The sequence below is a fragment of the Bubalus bubalis genome, chromosome 7, assembly GCF_019923935.1.
Source record: "Bubalus bubalis isolate 160015118507 breed Murrah chromosome 7, NDDB_SH_1, whole genome shotgun sequence".
Classification (NCBI taxonomy): Eukaryota; Metazoa; Chordata; class Mammalia; order Artiodactyla; family Bovidae; genus Bubalus; species Bubalus bubalis.
The window spans coordinates 82,024,595-82,041,535 of NC_059163.1; the positions used below are offsets into that span (position 1 = coordinate 82,024,595).

Sequence of the window (16,941 nt, forward strand, 5' to 3'; positions counted from 1 at the left end):
AATGGAGTAGCCCTTATAATCAACAAGAGAGTCTGAAATGCAGTACTTTGGGTGCAACCTTAAAAATGACAGAATGATTTCAGAATGATTTCAGTTAGTTTTCAAGGCAAACTATTCTACATCACAGTAATCCAAGTCTATGCCCCTACCACCAATACTGAAGAAGCTGATCAGTTCTATGAAGACCTAGAAGACTTCCTAGAACACCAAAAAAAGGATGTCCTATTCATCATAAAGAAAGCCAAGTGCCGAAGAATTGATGCTATTGAACGGTGGTATTGAAGAAAACTCTTCAGAGTCCCTTGGACTGCAAGGAGATCCAACCAGTCCATCCTAAAGGAAATCAGTCCTAAATATTCATTGGAAGGATTGATGCTGAAGCTGAAACTCCAATACTTGATTCGAAGTATTGGAAGCTACCTGATTCGAAGAACTGACTCACTGGAAAAGACCCTGATGCTGGGAAAGATTGAAGGCAGGAGAAAAAGGGGACAACAGAGGATGAGATGGTTGGATGACATCACTGACTCAATGGACAAGAGTTTGAGTGAACTCTGGGAGTTGGTGATGGCATGGAACTGCATGCTGCAGTTCATGGGATCACAAAGAGTTAGACATGACTGAGTGACTGAACTGAACTGATTCATCATAAGGGACTGGAATGCAAAGTAGGAACTCAAGAGATACCTGAAATAACAGGCAAATTTGGCCTTGGAGTACAAAATGAAGCAGGGCAATGGCTGACAGAATTTTGCCAAGAGAATACTCTTGTCATACCAAACACCCTTTCAAAACAACACAAGAGTTGACTTTATACATGGACATCACCGAATGGTCAATACTGAAATCAGATTGATTACATTCTTCATAGCTGAAGATGGAGAAGCTGTATAGAGTCAAAAAAAACAAGACCTGGAGCTGACTGTGGCTCAGATCATCAGCTCCTCATAACAAAATTCAAGCCTAAACTAAAGAAAGTGGGGAAAACTACTAGGCCAGTCAGGTGAGACTTAAATTCCCTATGAACATCAGGGGAGGTGACAAATAAGACTCAAATGATTAGGTCCAGTGAACAGAATGCCTGAAGAACTATGGACAGAGGTCTGTAATACTGTACAGGAGGCAGCAAACAACACCATCCCAATGAAAAAAATGCAAGAAGGTAGGCAGTTGCCTGAGGAGGCTTTACAAATAGCTGAGGAAAGAAGAGAAGAAAAAAGAAAAGGGTGAAATGGAAAGGTTCACCCAAATAAATGCAGAGTTCCAGAAAATAGCAAGAGACCAGAAGGTCTTCTTTAATGAACAGTACAAAGAAATAGAGGAAAACAACAGAAAGCATAAGGCTAGAGATCTCTTCAAGAAGATTGGAAATATCAAAGGAACATTTCATTCAAAGATGGACACAATAAAGGACAGAAACAGTAAAGACCTAATTGAAGCAGAAGAGATCAAGAAGAGATGGAAAAAATACACAGAAGAATTGAACAAAGATCTTAATGACCTGGCTAACCACGATGGTGTAGTCTCTCATTCAGAGTCAGACATCCTGGAGAGAGAAGTCACGTGGGTCTTAGGAAGCACTGCTGCCAAAAAGATAGTGAAGGTGATGAAATTCCAGCAGAGATATTTAAAATCCTAAACGATGATGCTATTAAAGCTCTGCACTCAATAAGTCAGCAAATTTGGAAAATCTAGCAGTGATCACAGGACTGGAAAAGGTCAATCCTCATCCCAACTCCCAAGAAGGACAGTACTAAAGAATGTTCAAACCAATGAACAACTGCACTCAACTCCCATGCTACTAAGGTTATGTTCAAAATCCTCCAAGGCAGGCTTCAGCATTACATGAACCAAGAACTTCCAGAAGTTAAAGCAGGCTGCATTCAGAAAAGGCAGTGGAACCAGAGATCACATTGCCAACCTTCACCGGATCACAGACCAAGCAAGGGAATTCGAGAAAAACATCTATCTCTGTTTCACTGACTACGCTAAAGCCTTTGACTGTGTGGATCATAAAAAACTGTGGAAGACTAAACAGAGGAGAATATCAGACCATATTACCTGTCTCCTGAGAAACCTGTATGCAGGTCAAGAAGCAACAGTTAGAGCCCTTCAGGGAACAACTGACTGGTTCAGGATTGAGAAAGGAGTAGGACAAGGCTGGTATTGTCAACCTTGTTTATTTAACTTATATACAAAGTACATCATTGGAAATACTAGGCTGGATGAGTTACAAGCTGTAATCATGATGGCCAGGAGAAATATCAACAACTTCAGATATGCAAATGATACCACTCTAATGGCACAGCATAAGGAGGAACTAAAGAGCCTCTTGATGAGGGTGAAAGAGGAGAGTGAAAAAGCTGACTTAAAACTTAATATTAAAAAAACCAAGATCATGGCATCCATTCCCATCACTTCAGGGCAAAGAGATGGGGAAAAGGGGAAAGCAGTGACAAATTTTCTCTTCTTGGGCTTTAAAATGACCAGGGATGGTGACTGCAGCCATAAAATCAGAAGACAACTGCTTCTTGGCAGGAAAGGAAGATGACGGCTTCTTGGCAGGAAAACTACGACAAATCTAGACAGTGTGTTAAAAAGCAAAGACATCACTTGGCCAACAAAGGTCCATATAGTCAATCAAAGCTATGATCTTTCCAGTAGTCATGTACGGATGTGAAAGTCTGAGCACCAAAGAAGTGATGCTTTTGAATTGGTGCTGGAGAAGACTCTTGAGAGTCTCTTGGAAAGCAAGGAGATCAAACCAAATCAAATCTTAAAGGAAATCAACCATGAAAACTCTTTGGAAGGACTGATGCTAAAGCTGTAGTTCCAATCCTTTGGCGACCTGATGCAAAGAGACGACTCATTAGAAAAGACCCTGATGCTGGGAAAGATTGAAAGCAGGAGAAGAGGGCAACAGAGGATGATGGTTGGATGGCGTCACTAATTCAATGGACATGACTTGGGCGAACTCTGGGAGATGGTGAGGGACAGCGAAGCCTGGCGTGATGCAGTCCGTGGGGTCAAAAAGAGTCAGACACAACTTGGCGACCCAACAGGTATCTTTAAGTAAGATAAAATATGCCCTCTTAAATTTTTTGAAGTATTGTTGACTATGGTCAGCAGTATTGCTGAGTATAGACAATTTGCTATACAGCACATCTATAGAATCTTTTTATCACAGGGCCTGGAATGCAAAGTAGGAAGTCAAGAGATAACTGGAATAACAGGCAAGTCTGGCCTTGGAGTACAAAATGAAGCAGGGCAAAGACTAACAGACTTTTGCCAAGAGAACACACTGGTCATAACAAACACCCTCTTCCAACATCACAAGAGACAACTCTACACATGGACATCACCAGATGGGAAAGATGGAGGAGCTCTTTGCAGCCAAAGACGGAGAAGCTCTATACAGTGAGCAAAAACAAGACCAGGAGCTGACTATGGCTCAGATCATGAACTCCTTATTGCAAAATTCAGACTTAAACTGAAGAAAGTAGGGAAAACCACTAGACCATTCAGGTATGACCCAAATCAAATCCATTATGATTATACAGCGGAAGTGACAAATAGATTCAAGGAATTAGATCTGATAAGAGTGTGCCTGAAGAACTATGGATGGGGTTCATAACATTGTATAGGAGGTAGCGACTAAAATCATCCCAAAGAAAAAGAAATACAACAAGGAAAAATGATTGTCTGAGGAGGCTTTATAAAATAACCGAGAAAAGAAGAGACATGAAAGGCAAAGGAGAAAAGGAAAGATGTATCCATTTGAATGCAGAGTCCCAAAGAATAGCGAGGAGAGATAAGAAAGCATTCCTAAGTGATCAATGCAAAGAAATAGAGGAAAACAACAGAATGGGAAAGACTAGAGATCTCTTCAAGAAAATCAGAGATACAAAGGGAACATTTCATGCAAAGATGGGCACAATAAAGAACATAAACAGTATGGAACAGAAGGAGAAGAGATATAAAAGGAAATGGTAAAAATACACTGAAGAACTTTACAAAAAAGGCCTTAATGACCCAGGTAACCATGATGGTGTGATCTCTCACCTAAAGCCAGACCTCCTGGAGTATGAAGTCAAGTGGGCCTTCAATTCAGTTCAGTCTCTCAGTCGTGTCCGACTCTTTGCAACCCCATGAATTGCAGCACACCAGGCCTCCCTGTCCATCACCAACTCCCAGAGTTCACTCAAACTCACGTCCATCGAGTCAGTGATGCCATCCAGCCATCTCATCCTCTGTCGTCCCCTTCTCCTCCTGCCCCCAATCCCTCCCAGCATCAGACTCTTTTCCAATGAGTCAACTCTTCGCATGAGGTGGCCAAAGTATTGGAGTTTCAGCTTTAGCATCATTCCTTCCAAAGAACACCCAGGACTGATCTCCTTTAGAATGGACTGGATGGATCTGCTTGCAGTCCAAGGGACTCTCAAGAGTCTTCTCCAACACCACAGTTCAAAAGCATCAATTCTTCAGCGCTCAGCTTTCTTCACAGTCCAACTCTCACATCCATACACGACCACTGGAAAAACTATAGCCTTGACCAGACGGACCTTTGCTGGCAAAGTAATGTCTCTGCTTTTGAATATGTTATCTAGGTTGGTCATAACTTTCCTTCCAAGGAGTAAGCGTCTTTTAATTTCATGGCTTCATTCTTTGGGGTGTGAAGAGAGGTAGTGACTACTTCAATGCAAGGAACCAGGAGTTCCAACCAAAGGCAGATGTTTTGTTGTCCTGAAGATTTCAAGGGCATTTATGATACCAGTCAGACATAACAGGCAGCCCGATGGATGCAGATGGGATAGAAGAGCAAACAACTATTAATTGGCTGCTGCTCTGCACAGCTTTTGGGAACCTAGCTTCCTGACAAGGGATCAAACCTGTGACTGCTGCAGTGGAAGCTCAGCGCTAACCATTGGACCCCAGGAAATTCTCTAGCTTTCTATTTTAATAAATGTTTATAAAAAAAAAAATAATAATAATAATAATTTCATGGCTTCAGTCACCATCTGCAGTGATTTTGGAGCCCAAAAAATAAAGTCTGACACTGTTTCCACTGTTTCCCCATCTATTTCCCATGAAGTGATGGGACCAGATGCCATGATCTTCGTTTTCTGAATGTTGAGCTTTAAGCCAAACTTTTTTCACTCTCCTCTTTCACTTTCATCAAGAGGCTTTTTAGTTCCTCTTCACTTTCTGCCATAAGGTGGTGTCATCTGCATATCTGAGGTTATTGATATTTCTCCCGGCAATCTTGATTCCAGCTTGTGCTTCTTCCTTAGGAAGTAGTAATATAAACAAAGCTAGTGGAGGTGATGGAATTCTAGCTGAGCTATTTCAAATTCTAAAAGATAATATGCCAGCAAATTTGGAAAACTCAGGAGTGGCCACAGGACTGGAAAAGATCAGTTTTCATTCCAATCCCAAAGAAAGGCAATGCCAAAGAATGTTCAAACTACCACACAATTCACTCATTTCACATACTAGCAAGGTAATACTCAAAATCCTTCAAGCTAGGCTTCAGTAGTACACAAATCGAGAACTTCCAGATTTCTCAATGTACAAGCTGTATTTAGGAAAGGTACAGGAACCAGAAATCACACTGCCAACATCCTTTGGATCAGAGAAAAAGCAAGGGAATTTCAGAAAAACATCTACTTCTGCTTTATTGACTACACTAAAGCCTTCAACTGTGTGCATCAGAAGAAACTGTAGAAAATTCTTCAAGAGATGGGACTACCAGACCACCTTACCTGCCTCCTGAGAAACCTGTATACAGGTCAAGAAGCAACATTTAGAACAGGACATGGCACAACAGACTGGTTCCAAATTGCAAAGAGTTCGTCAAGGCTGTATATTGTCACCCTGCTTATTTAACTTATATGCAGAGTACATCATGTGAAATGAAGAGCTGGTTGAATCACAAGCTGAAATCAAGATTGCCAGGAAAAATATCAGATATGCAGATGACACCACTCCAACAGCAGAAAGCAAAGAGGAACCAAAGAGTCTCTTAAAGAAGGTGAAAGAGGAGAGTGAAAAAGCTGACTTAAAACCTAACATTCAAAAAACTACAATAATGGCATCTGGTCCCATCACTTCATGGCAAACAGGGGAAAAAAATGGAAACAGTGATAGACTTTATTTCCTGGGCTATAAACTATTACAAACCTAGACAGTGTATTAAAAAGCAGAGATATCACTTTGCTGACAAAGGTCCGTATAGTCCAAGTTATGGTTTTTCCAGTAGTCACACAGGGCTATGAGAGTTGCACTATTAAAGGCTGAGCACTGAAGAATTGATGCTTCTGAAATGTGGTGATGAAAAAGACTCTTGAGATCCCTTGGATAGCAAGGAGATCAAACCAGTCAATCCTAAAGGAAATTAACCCTGAATATTCATCAGAAGGACTGATGCTAAAGCTGAACCTCCTAATACTCTCGCCACTTGATGAAAAGAGCCAACTCAGTAGAAAAGTGATGCTGGGAAAGATTGACGGCAGGAGGAGAAAGGGGAGGCAGAGCTTGAGATAGCTGGATGGCATCACCAAGTCGATAGACATGAGTTTGAGCAAATTCCAGGAGACAGTGAAGGACAGGGAAGCCTTGCATGGTGTGGTCCATGGGGTCAAAGAGTCAGACATGACTGAGCAACTGAACAACAAGATCTACAGAATTAATTTATCTTGCATAGCAGAAACTTTATGCCAACTGCACAACAACTTCTCATTTTCCTCTCTCTCTAGCCTCTGACAACCACTGCTGTGTTCTCTTCTATGAGAATCACTATTTTAGGTAGCTCATAAAAGGGTATGTATTTATATATGTACTACTGATATTTTAAGTGCCTCTTTAAGTGTGTGCATTTCTGTCATTCTGTAACTGGCCTATCTCACCATTATTATTATTACTTTTTGCACTACATCTAAATTGTGACCATGAAAACATTAAAATCAGTTTCTACATGTTGCCTTATAAGCAAAAAAAGAAAAAGTATATTGGATTACATCAAAATAAAATTTTTGTGTGGCAAATGGCACTATCAAAGAAGTGAAAAGACAACCCACAGAATGGGAGAAAACATTTGCAAATCATACATCTGATAAAGGACTTACACTGAGAATATATAAAGAACTCTTACAATAAAAGTCAAATACCAAAAAAAAAGCTTTTAGACATTTCTCCAAAATGGATATTTAAATGGAAAATAAGCATAGAAAAAGATTTTTAATATTGTTAGTCAGTAGGGAAATGCAGATCAAAACCACAACGAAGGAATGGGAACTGACTGCTAATGACTGAGTACTAAGTTTCTTTAGGGGAGATAAAAATGTTCTGAGGATGTGTAATATTGTTGGTAGGAATGTAAATTGGTTGCAGCAACTGTGGAAAACAGTACAGAACTATCATACTGTTTTCTCAAAAAACTAAAAATAGAAGTAACTATATGAATACAGAAATTCCACTCCTGGGTATGTATCTGAAGAAAACAAAAATACTAATTCAAAAAGACACATGCACCAATGTTCTTAGCAGCATTATTTACAATAGCCAAGATATGGAAGCAACCTAAGTGCCCATCAACATATGAAAGGATAAAGAAGATGTGGTACATATACATATGAAATGGAATACTACTCAGCCATAAAAAAAGGTGATTTTTTTTTTTTTTTTCCACCATTTGCAACAACATGGAGGATAATATGCTTGGTGAAATAAGTCAGAAAGACAGATACCATGTGAAATCTAAAAAATAAAGAGCAACCTAGTGAATATAACAAAAAGAAACAGATTCAGAAAACAAGTTAGTGGTACCAGTTGGGGATAGAAGAGGCAGAGCAAAACTGGGGAGGGGACTAAGAAATACAAATTTCTCTCTATATAATAAATAAGTTACAAGCATAATGTTCAGCAGAGAGAATACAGCCAATATTTTACATTAACCATAAATGAAGTATAAACTTTAAAAACTGTGAACCACTATTTGTACATCTAAAACTTATATAATATTGTAAGTCAACTATACCTCAATTTTAAAAAAAAGGTCTAAAATTAGATGGTGGTGATGGCTGCACAAACCTGTAGACACTTTACAAAATTAAATTATATTCTTTAAATGGGTGAATTGTATAGTGTATGAATTATCTTAATCAAGCTATTTTCAAAACTGCAGGGATACTGCCTCTGATGAGCATACTGGTAGACTGAACACAGCTGAGGAAAGAATATGAGCTTGAGGATATCTCAAGAGAAATCTCAAAAACTGAAAAGTAAAGGGAACAAAAATTGGGGGGGAAAAAAGACTATCCAAGGAACATGAGATAACTGCAAAAGGTGTAATGGAAATATCAGAAGAAAAAACCACAGGAACAGAAGAAATATCTGAATCAATAATAACTGAGGGGACTTCCCTGGTGGTCCAGTCGTTAAGAGTCCACCTTGCAATTCAGGGATGATGGTTCGATCCCTGGTTGGGGAACTAAGACCCCACATGCGGCAGGACAACTAAGTCCATGTGCCACACTACTGAGCCACAACAGTGAGCTCACATGCCACAACTAAGATCTGAAGAAATCAAATAAGCAAATAAAACAATGACTAAACATTTCACAAATTAATGTCAGACATCAAACCCCATATATAGGAAGCTCAGAGAGTACCAAACAGGATACATACCAAAAAAAAAGAAAAAAGAAAACCTCAACTATACCTACGCATATCATTTTCAAGCTATAAAATAAAAGTTCTGAAAGAAACCAGGAAAAAAAAAAACTACTATGGCACAAAGTTAAGAATTATATCCAACTTCTCAGAAAAAAGCAAGCAAAAAGAGAGTGAAGTAAAATATTTAAAGTACTGGAAGAAAGAAAACACCAATTCAGAATTCTGTACTTTACAAAATTAATCTTTCAAAAGTAAAGGAGAAATAAAGACTTTCTCAGAGAAACAAAAACAGGGAATTTGTTGCTAGTAGGCCTATCTTGCAAGAAATGTTAAAAAAAAAAATTCTTAGAGGAAAGGAAAATGACATAGGTCAAAAAATCAGATTTACCTAAAGAAAGGAAGAGCATCAAAGAAGGAATAAAGGCAAAATAAAAATGAGGGATAATCACAGAAACAAAATGAAGGAAAGGAAGGAAGAAGGAAAAAATCAACACTGCTTGATGGAAAAAGAGCGTGTACAATAAGTACTATGAATGGAAAGGGGAAGCCAAGTCAGGAAAAAGTAATTTTGTTAGAAATAAACCTCAAAATGGATAAATTACATGCACGTAACCGGCAGCCAGCAATCGCATATCCCCAACAAATCAGACATACCTACATCCCTGATGAAATTCTGGGGTCTATGTCCAGTGTCTACAAAATGTTGGCAGTAATCATTATGGGGATTTAAACTCTGTGTTCCCTAAAGAAAAAGTCAAAATTAAATTAATAGCTTTCACTCTGGTGGCAGATACATTAACTCGGAGCTTTATATTTTATTATGAGGCCAAGCAAAATATAAGCTAACTGATAGATTTAAAAAATAAAAAACATCACTACTAAAATGATAGTTTATAATTCAGTTATCTACAGATATTAATAGCCAAGCATCAGAAGAACATTTCATGAATAATTTTAAATATTTTATACTAATAATGATCCTTCAATAACTGAAAAAAAATCTTAAACATATTTCAAATCTTTTCAGGCACAAAGCTGAAACATGAAAAGTTAAAGATTTGAAAATTATTTACCTTAAGAAAAGTACTAGAATCTTTATAAATCTCTTCTTCATATGGCAAATTTTCTTCCTCCTGTTGCATTTCTACTTCATCCTTAAAAAAGAAAGATTAAGTAGATATTTTATGTATAAGAGGAATCTTATGTATTATATTGTGTTAACACTCATAAATATTTTATTTCCCTAAGACATAAATTTTTCAAATTACCATTAAAGTCAAACATTGAAGTCTTTGCTTTCTCATCATTAGCTTTGTTTATAATAAAAATTTCCTTTTCATTCTCAATAATAACTGTCTATAACTACTAATTTTATTGACTAAGTTATCTAGATTTACCTTAGATATAAAACTTTAAATTATTAGAATTTGGCTTAACTCATGAAAGATAGGTCCACCAATGGGGCAATTTTACTTCTACTAGAGCAAACCAAAAGAAATCGCTATTTTATAGGTCAAAAATGTTAAAATATGAGGAACTGTACATGCTTTAATCTAACATAATCACAACATATTTAACATATTTAAGTTATATATTAGGATATATCAAATGCAACCAACACACAATATTGTTTCGCTAAGTTGTGTCCAACTCTTTGCAACCGCATGGACTGTAGCCTGCCAGGCCCCTCTGTCCATGGGATTTCCTAGGCAATACTGGAGTGGGTTGCCAGTTCCCCCTCCAAGGGATCTTTGAAACCCAGGGATTGAACCCACATCTCTTATGTCTCCTGCACTGGCAGGCACATTCTTTACCACTAAGCCACCAGGGAAGCCCAACACACAACATAGTTTTTATGAAATTAGGTAATTATACTTAAGAGATTTACTGAAACTATTTATTCTCTTCTGTTAAATATTATATAACAATTAATTTGAAAAAATGGAGATAGGTTATTTGCCCTTTACTTTTTTTTCCACCTAAATAATGCAACTACAAGTTCAGAAGTTGGGTTTTTTCTCTTGGGCCTCTGTTAGAAATGCTTCTACACTGCTATCTAGCCCATGAATTCTCAAAATATTTTAACTGCACTACCTTATATTGTTAAGATGTAACAACACAACTCTTAAAAGATAGCACTGTAGCCTCCTGAAAACTGATCCAATTATCCAACGTTTCTGGTACATTTAACTCCTTGCTCTTATTTAAGAATGTTGTTGCCTAGAGCTTACTAGTGGAGAAGGCAATGGCACCCCACTCCAGTACTCTTGCCTGGAAAATCCCATGGAGGGAGGAGCCCCAGTGGGCTGCGGTCCATGGGGTCGCTAAGAGTTAGACACGACTGAGAGACTTCACTTTCACTTTTCGCCTTCATGCATTGGAGAAGGAAATGGCAACCCACTCCACTGTTCTTGCCTGGAGAGTCCCGGGGATGGTGGAGCCAGGTGGGCTGCTGTCTCTGGGGTCGCACAGAGTCAGACACGACTGAAGTGACTTAGCAGAGAGCTTACTAGGCATTACACTTAGTGCTTTACATACATCACCTGATTTAATCCACATACCTCTTCTATTAAAATGAGTAAACTGATATAAATGGTGACATATATGCTAATGACATTATTCAGTATTTTGTCAAAATTCAACTTTTGTCAAATTTGTTTTCCTAGATAAGACTCTACAGATTGTAAGGACTTATTTTTTTCTTGACCAAAACATTGTCCTATTCTCTACTTGCCTTATATTCTTCCATCTTGTCTTCATCTGTCTCTCCTTCATCCTGATACTTACGTTTTGCATTTGGAGCAGAGGTATCATAGGAAGCCCTGAAAATTAAAACTGAAATATCACTCACAAATACATAAGATGTATACACGTATTAACATTAAAGAACAGTTTTACAGAGACAGAATAAGGCAAATTTTTCCTAACTAAACAGTATCCATTCACTCGGTTTATAAATTTTAAAAGTATCATAACCTGATTAATAACTCTGTACTTTATTTTTGAGAAAGCAACCAAATGAGAAAATAAGTTTTTATAAGGTATGTATGGCAAAGAGAAATTTCTACATATCATTCTAATCTGTCTTGAGTGAAACTGATGTTCTGGTTGGTTACTACAATACTGAAAAATTCTAAATGCTTTATGAACTATCAAATGAATACCACTTTTAGGGTAAAGTACTTTTTCTAAAATAAGGATTTTTAAAATAAAATTATATATGGTACATAAGCTAATTCTCAGCTTAATATTCCATTTTCTAACTAGTTCATAAATGAGAACTTATATTCAGAAAATAAGCATTTCATAATTCATAGACAATAAAAATCAATGTTTTCCAAATTGGTATGCTGATGCTTATCATAACAACACACTTGATACCTAAGATTATTGTTTATTAAAGCAATGATCCTTTTGCAAATATTAACATATCATTTATAAAAAGCCATTATTCTACTGACCTGCAAGTTTCTCTTGTTTCAGCAATTTCTCTCTGCTCATCTTTGCTATTTAACACAGCACCGATGCTGTCGGCACTTTCAGCTCCCAACTGAGAAAAGGCAAAACTCAACATGAGAACACAACACGCTAAGCATCCTTTCTAGCCATTTGCAGCAGCATTTAATACATCAAATATTAAAAAAAATAATAATCCCTAACTACCATAGCAAGCAAATGGACTATTTACCTTCCAGGAAAAACAGAAAGTACCTTGAAACAAAATCATGTTATTTAAGAATGATTTCAACAGCTGAAAAGTATTTTATGCTTTAAGTTATACTGAAATCAAAACAATTAACTTGAGCCAATCTTCTTTTAAAGTAAATAATAAAATACGGTTTAGCAGTAGTAACCAAAAAAAAAAAAAGCAGCTAACAGTGTTTATAGTTTGATAGGCATTATGTTAAACACTTTTCATGATTCTGTGTACCATACCTTATTTATTTTATACAGTACATATACTTCATGTGCTATACCTTATTTATCCCATACTGTAATAAAATTGGTTTTCTTCAAGCCAAGTCTTTATATAATGATTACAGGCACAATACTAAACTTTCCAAATACCTGAAAAATAGTTATGCAAATTATGGCCGGCAGTTGCGGAAATTTTGCAAAATACAAATGTAAACAAATAACTAGTTGAGATAAGTCTGGCTACAAACTGTGGCATCAATTCATGGAAAACTTAAAAACCAAACCAAAGGTATAGAAAGCAATTTATAGGCCATGAGGAATCACTTAATATTTTTAAGCACAAGAAGAGCATGAGGAAGTCTGCATTAGATAGTCCCTTGAGCTCACAAAGGTGAGAAAGCACACTAGAGCCCAGCCTTTATTAAACAATTTTTATTACACAATTATATTAATTCCCACTGCCTCTTTAGACTATTCCATGAGTCCCCTAAGGTTTCTCCAATGATAAATCTCTTCCAATATATTAACTGTTCCTGATATTTTAACTCTTCCATAAAATTTTCCTGACCCCTACTCTGTTTCATCGGAAAACACATCTACTTCCTGTAGGGGAAATGCCTTTTAACCTTCTTCCCATGAAAGTGACTGACTCCACTCCCTTCAGTTCTCAGATAAATACAAGTCACTTTCTCAGAGAGTTCTTCCATGAACACTAGAGAGAGAAAATAGGTAGTCTCCTTCCATTTTTCTCTTATCTCATTTGCTTATTCAGATCATAGTTCTCATTCAGATCAAAATACAAACTAATTTTGTTTTACTTTTGTTTATTCCCTATTTTATATTTGTACACCTCAATTATTTTATGTTCACTTTTGTCTACTTCTCCCCCTACTGAATTGTTAGCTCATTGAGGAAGAACTCTGTCCTGTTGATATCTAATGTTCAAGAGCTATTATAAAGTCTGACTTGTAATAGATGCTCAATAAATATGTGAATAAACCAATGAGATTTCTTGCCAAGGCCTAAATTAGAATACGATGTTTTATAAGACAAACGTTTTAAATCAAATTGTGCTTACATACATAATCGTTTTCTTGTGTTCCAACTTTTTTTTTTTAATTGTGGAATGACTGGAGTAATTAAACAGACTTTCCATTGTGGGTGTGTATTTGTATGCACTCAGTTGTGTTCGATTCTTTGTGATTCCCCCTTGACTGCAGCCCACCAGGCTACTCTGTCCATGGAATTTTCCAAGCAAGAATACTGGAGTGGGTTGCCATTTCCACTGTGGTAGCATTAAATATATTATTTGAATAATTATGACAATTTGGTATCCTTTGAAAGTATACTAACTTTTAAAAACAAAGCTACAAGTTAAAGAGCAGGTGTAAATTACTGGTGGCAGCATCAATGGCCACATCATAGTGTGTGCCTATACACTGCATCTGATCTCTTCAGCCAAAAGCAACTCAAGCAAATTATATACGTTGAGTTGTGCTCTACTTTGAAGTTCATGAATCAACAAAAACTTATTAAAAACTAACTTTGGGTAAGAAACAAAGTTAGGGAAGAAGATTAACCCAACTGGAATTGTATGAGTTAGTGATGTACAGCAGTGGCCTCAACATTCAGTCAGGACAATGGACGCACAGAGCGAGAAAAGCCTAAACCAGGGAGTTCCAGACCAAGTTCTGCCCTGGGCTGTGCCATAAAGGATAGACAGAAATCAGAAAGACGCTTCTTAAAAATTACAAAGTCTATATTACACAAATAACTTTCTGGAGAGCAACTGGTCTGTCTTGTTCACATAGTAAGTGAAAAAAAGGCTTCTGGTAAAGTGGAAATCTACCATTGATTATATTGGCCATCCTCACCCAGGTGGAATGGCTTCTAACCAGTTATTTTAGATGGTTAGAAGGTGTACTGGAAAGAGCACAGAAAGGCCTAAGACTGAAGCTGGAAAACTTAAGTTTTATCATCTTCAGCATGTAAGGTAAATTCTTTGTGCTTTATTTTCTTCACCTATAAGATCCAGATAGCACCTGACTTGTATGATAAAATAACATACGTAAAAGTTTGTCAAGTCCCTTGACACATACAACGGACTTAATAAACGGCAACCATTATTAAATGCTCTACACTGTGTAAGTTCTCTAAAGGTAGGATAACCTATTATTCATAGTGGACTTACCAACATCTACAAGAGTTCCTGTACATAGTAAGATATTCAAGAAATAATTGTTTATGTATGTATCTTGAGTCAAATATATAGGTCTGAATTCAAAACTTAAGTGTAAAAATCTTACTTGGTTGTAATAAAGAGCCACTGGACATTTTCAAACATAACATGATAAAAGCAACTGGGATAAAGAAGGCTTGAAAAAGATATCTGATTTGTCAAAAAATCATAATGTCAGAGGCACAGAAACAGATCTAATTCCAAACACCCACTTTTTTTTTTTTTTTTTGGGGCTTACACCACGGGGCTTAAGGGATCTTAGTTCCCAGACCAAGGACTGAACCCAGGCCACAGCCATGAAATCACAGAGTCCTAACCACTGGACCAACAGAGAAGTCCCTAAACACCGACATTTTAAACACTATATCATAAATCTTTTCATCGTGTCATGAAAGAAGCTATATCTTTGATTTTCATTTAGCAAAACCAAGATTCATTAGAGAGAAAAAAAAAAAAAACTATTTTCGAATAACTATTAAGATTCCTCATTAAAGCTTATGAGCATTTCCCCCATCAGTTACTGACCCGAGAGGCAGAAAGGAAAACACAGCCTCTGACTTTAAACAAAGGTGTGCATCTGCATTTTCTGCACGTGTACTCTACTAATCAGCACGCGTCAACTTACACGCAAGCAGCGCTGAAGACAAGCCTTTGGAGAGACAAACCAGGGTTCAACTGACTGGCCTAGCGGTTAACGACTCGGGGGAAAAATTCGTTAGCCACCGGCGCCCGTGTTTCATTATGTGAAGATAATGCTACCTCTGACAGATTTGTTGTGACTGAGTAAATAATTCAAACATTTAGCTGTGGGTAATGACGAGGATACCGTATACAGCACAGTCGACTGCAACACCCATGATGCAAAACCTAAAATTTACACCCAGGCTACTTCCCATGCGGTCTTTAGATATTATCCCAGAAAAAAACACTGTAAACCCATTTCGCAATGAAGCCACAAGCTCATGAATCAGGCGCTGATACGAGAAAAGTAAGACACAAAAGACCATTTTAAAAGTGAAGAGAAACTGAGGAGCTAACGAGTCCCCTTTCCTCGCGTGAACTGCGATAACGTACACACAAACACCAAAGTTTTGTATCCTCATCACTGAGGATGCCAGGCACCTGGCGGGCATTCCATACATGCTGCTGAAGACCAGGCGTGGCGGTCGCTTTAGCACCGCCGCCAAGGACCACAGCATGAAAGGGGAACGATTCGGGGTACAGAGGTTAGAGAGGTTCTGGGATTAAAGTCGCGAGACCAGAAAGGGCTGCCGTGTGGCAGGTGAGGAGACGGAAAAACGGGGAGAGAGGGGCGAGGAACGCGGCGCACGCGCATTCGCGACCCCTCCCTGGGCCGCGGACCTGCTGCGCGAGAAGCTGTCGACGTAACTTCTGCCGCTCCCGGATCTCCTGCAAGCGGCTGTCCATGTCCCGACTTGTCTTCCACTACCTCGAAAACCTGGCAATTAGCGGATGAACCCTTGCTCCAATTTCTCTTCGGAATCTGTGGATCACAAAATTTTCCAGCCGCTTCAGGAGGCGGGTACCCAATACCCTCTCCTCAGTAGGTGTTTCCGGCGCGGCCGGAATTTTGCGCCACGAAGCCCGGAAATCCCGCCTCCCCCTGGACGCCCGCGATTTGACGTTATTTAGCAGAGGCCCAATGAATGTCCTGCGGCGCCCGGGGTTTCACGGAAGGTGCCCGCGCTTCCGAGAGCGCGGGCTGTCAGAGTGGTGCGGGCTGGTGACCTGCCCTCTCACTGTCCTCTCCTGGGACTGCAGGCTTCCTAGGTCTGTTAGCACTGTTTCCGAGTTGTGGGCTGTATTGTTACTTTTCCAGTGACTCCCCAGTGGCCGGTGCTGGCGTTTTAAAAATTGCTGGATACCAGGTTTTTTTGCTAAAAGCACAGACTCGAGTCCGATTGCCGGATTTAAACCTGGGACTGTCCTTTACTAGCTGAATGGCCTTGGCTAGTTAATCACCCTCTGTGTGCCTCTAGTTTTCTCATTTGTACAGTGGGAGTGATAAGAGGGCCTACTTCACAGAGTTGAAGATAGAAAGAATAAGCAGAACTAGGAGCATACCACCATGGAGATGTTTATTGAGATTT

At 38.4% G+C, this 16,941-nt stretch overlaps 1 protein-coding gene across 2 annotated transcripts in view; it reads right to left on the reverse strand.

Annotated features, from left to right (window-relative positions):
• Positions 1 to 16,400, reverse strand: part of METTL14 (methyltransferase 14, N6-adenosine-methyltransferase subunit) — a 39,564-nt gene extending 23,164 nt beyond the window's left edge. Inside the window, exons 1-5 of one of the 2 annotated variants that reach the window (XM_006065084.4) lie at positions 16,193 to 16,400; positions 12,135 to 12,223; positions 11,408 to 11,495; positions 9,747 to 9,827; positions 9,328 to 9,415 (exon numbers count right to left, since the gene is read on the reverse strand). In XM_006065084.4, coding sequence (XP_006065146.1) covers positions 9,328 to 9,415; positions 9,747 to 9,827; positions 11,408 to 11,495; positions 12,135 to 12,223; positions 16,193 to 16,258 — 412 coding nt within the window. In that variant the 5' untranslated portion in view covers positions 16,259 to 16,400. Of the gene's footprint in view, positions 1 to 9,327; positions 9,416 to 9,746; positions 9,828 to 11,407; positions 11,496 to 12,134; positions 12,224 to 15,904; positions 16,116 to 16,192 lie in introns of those variants that run through there. The other variant, XM_025290265.3, reaches the window with a different exon arrangement.
• Between the last annotated feature and the right edge of the window lie 541 nt (positions 16,401 to 16,941).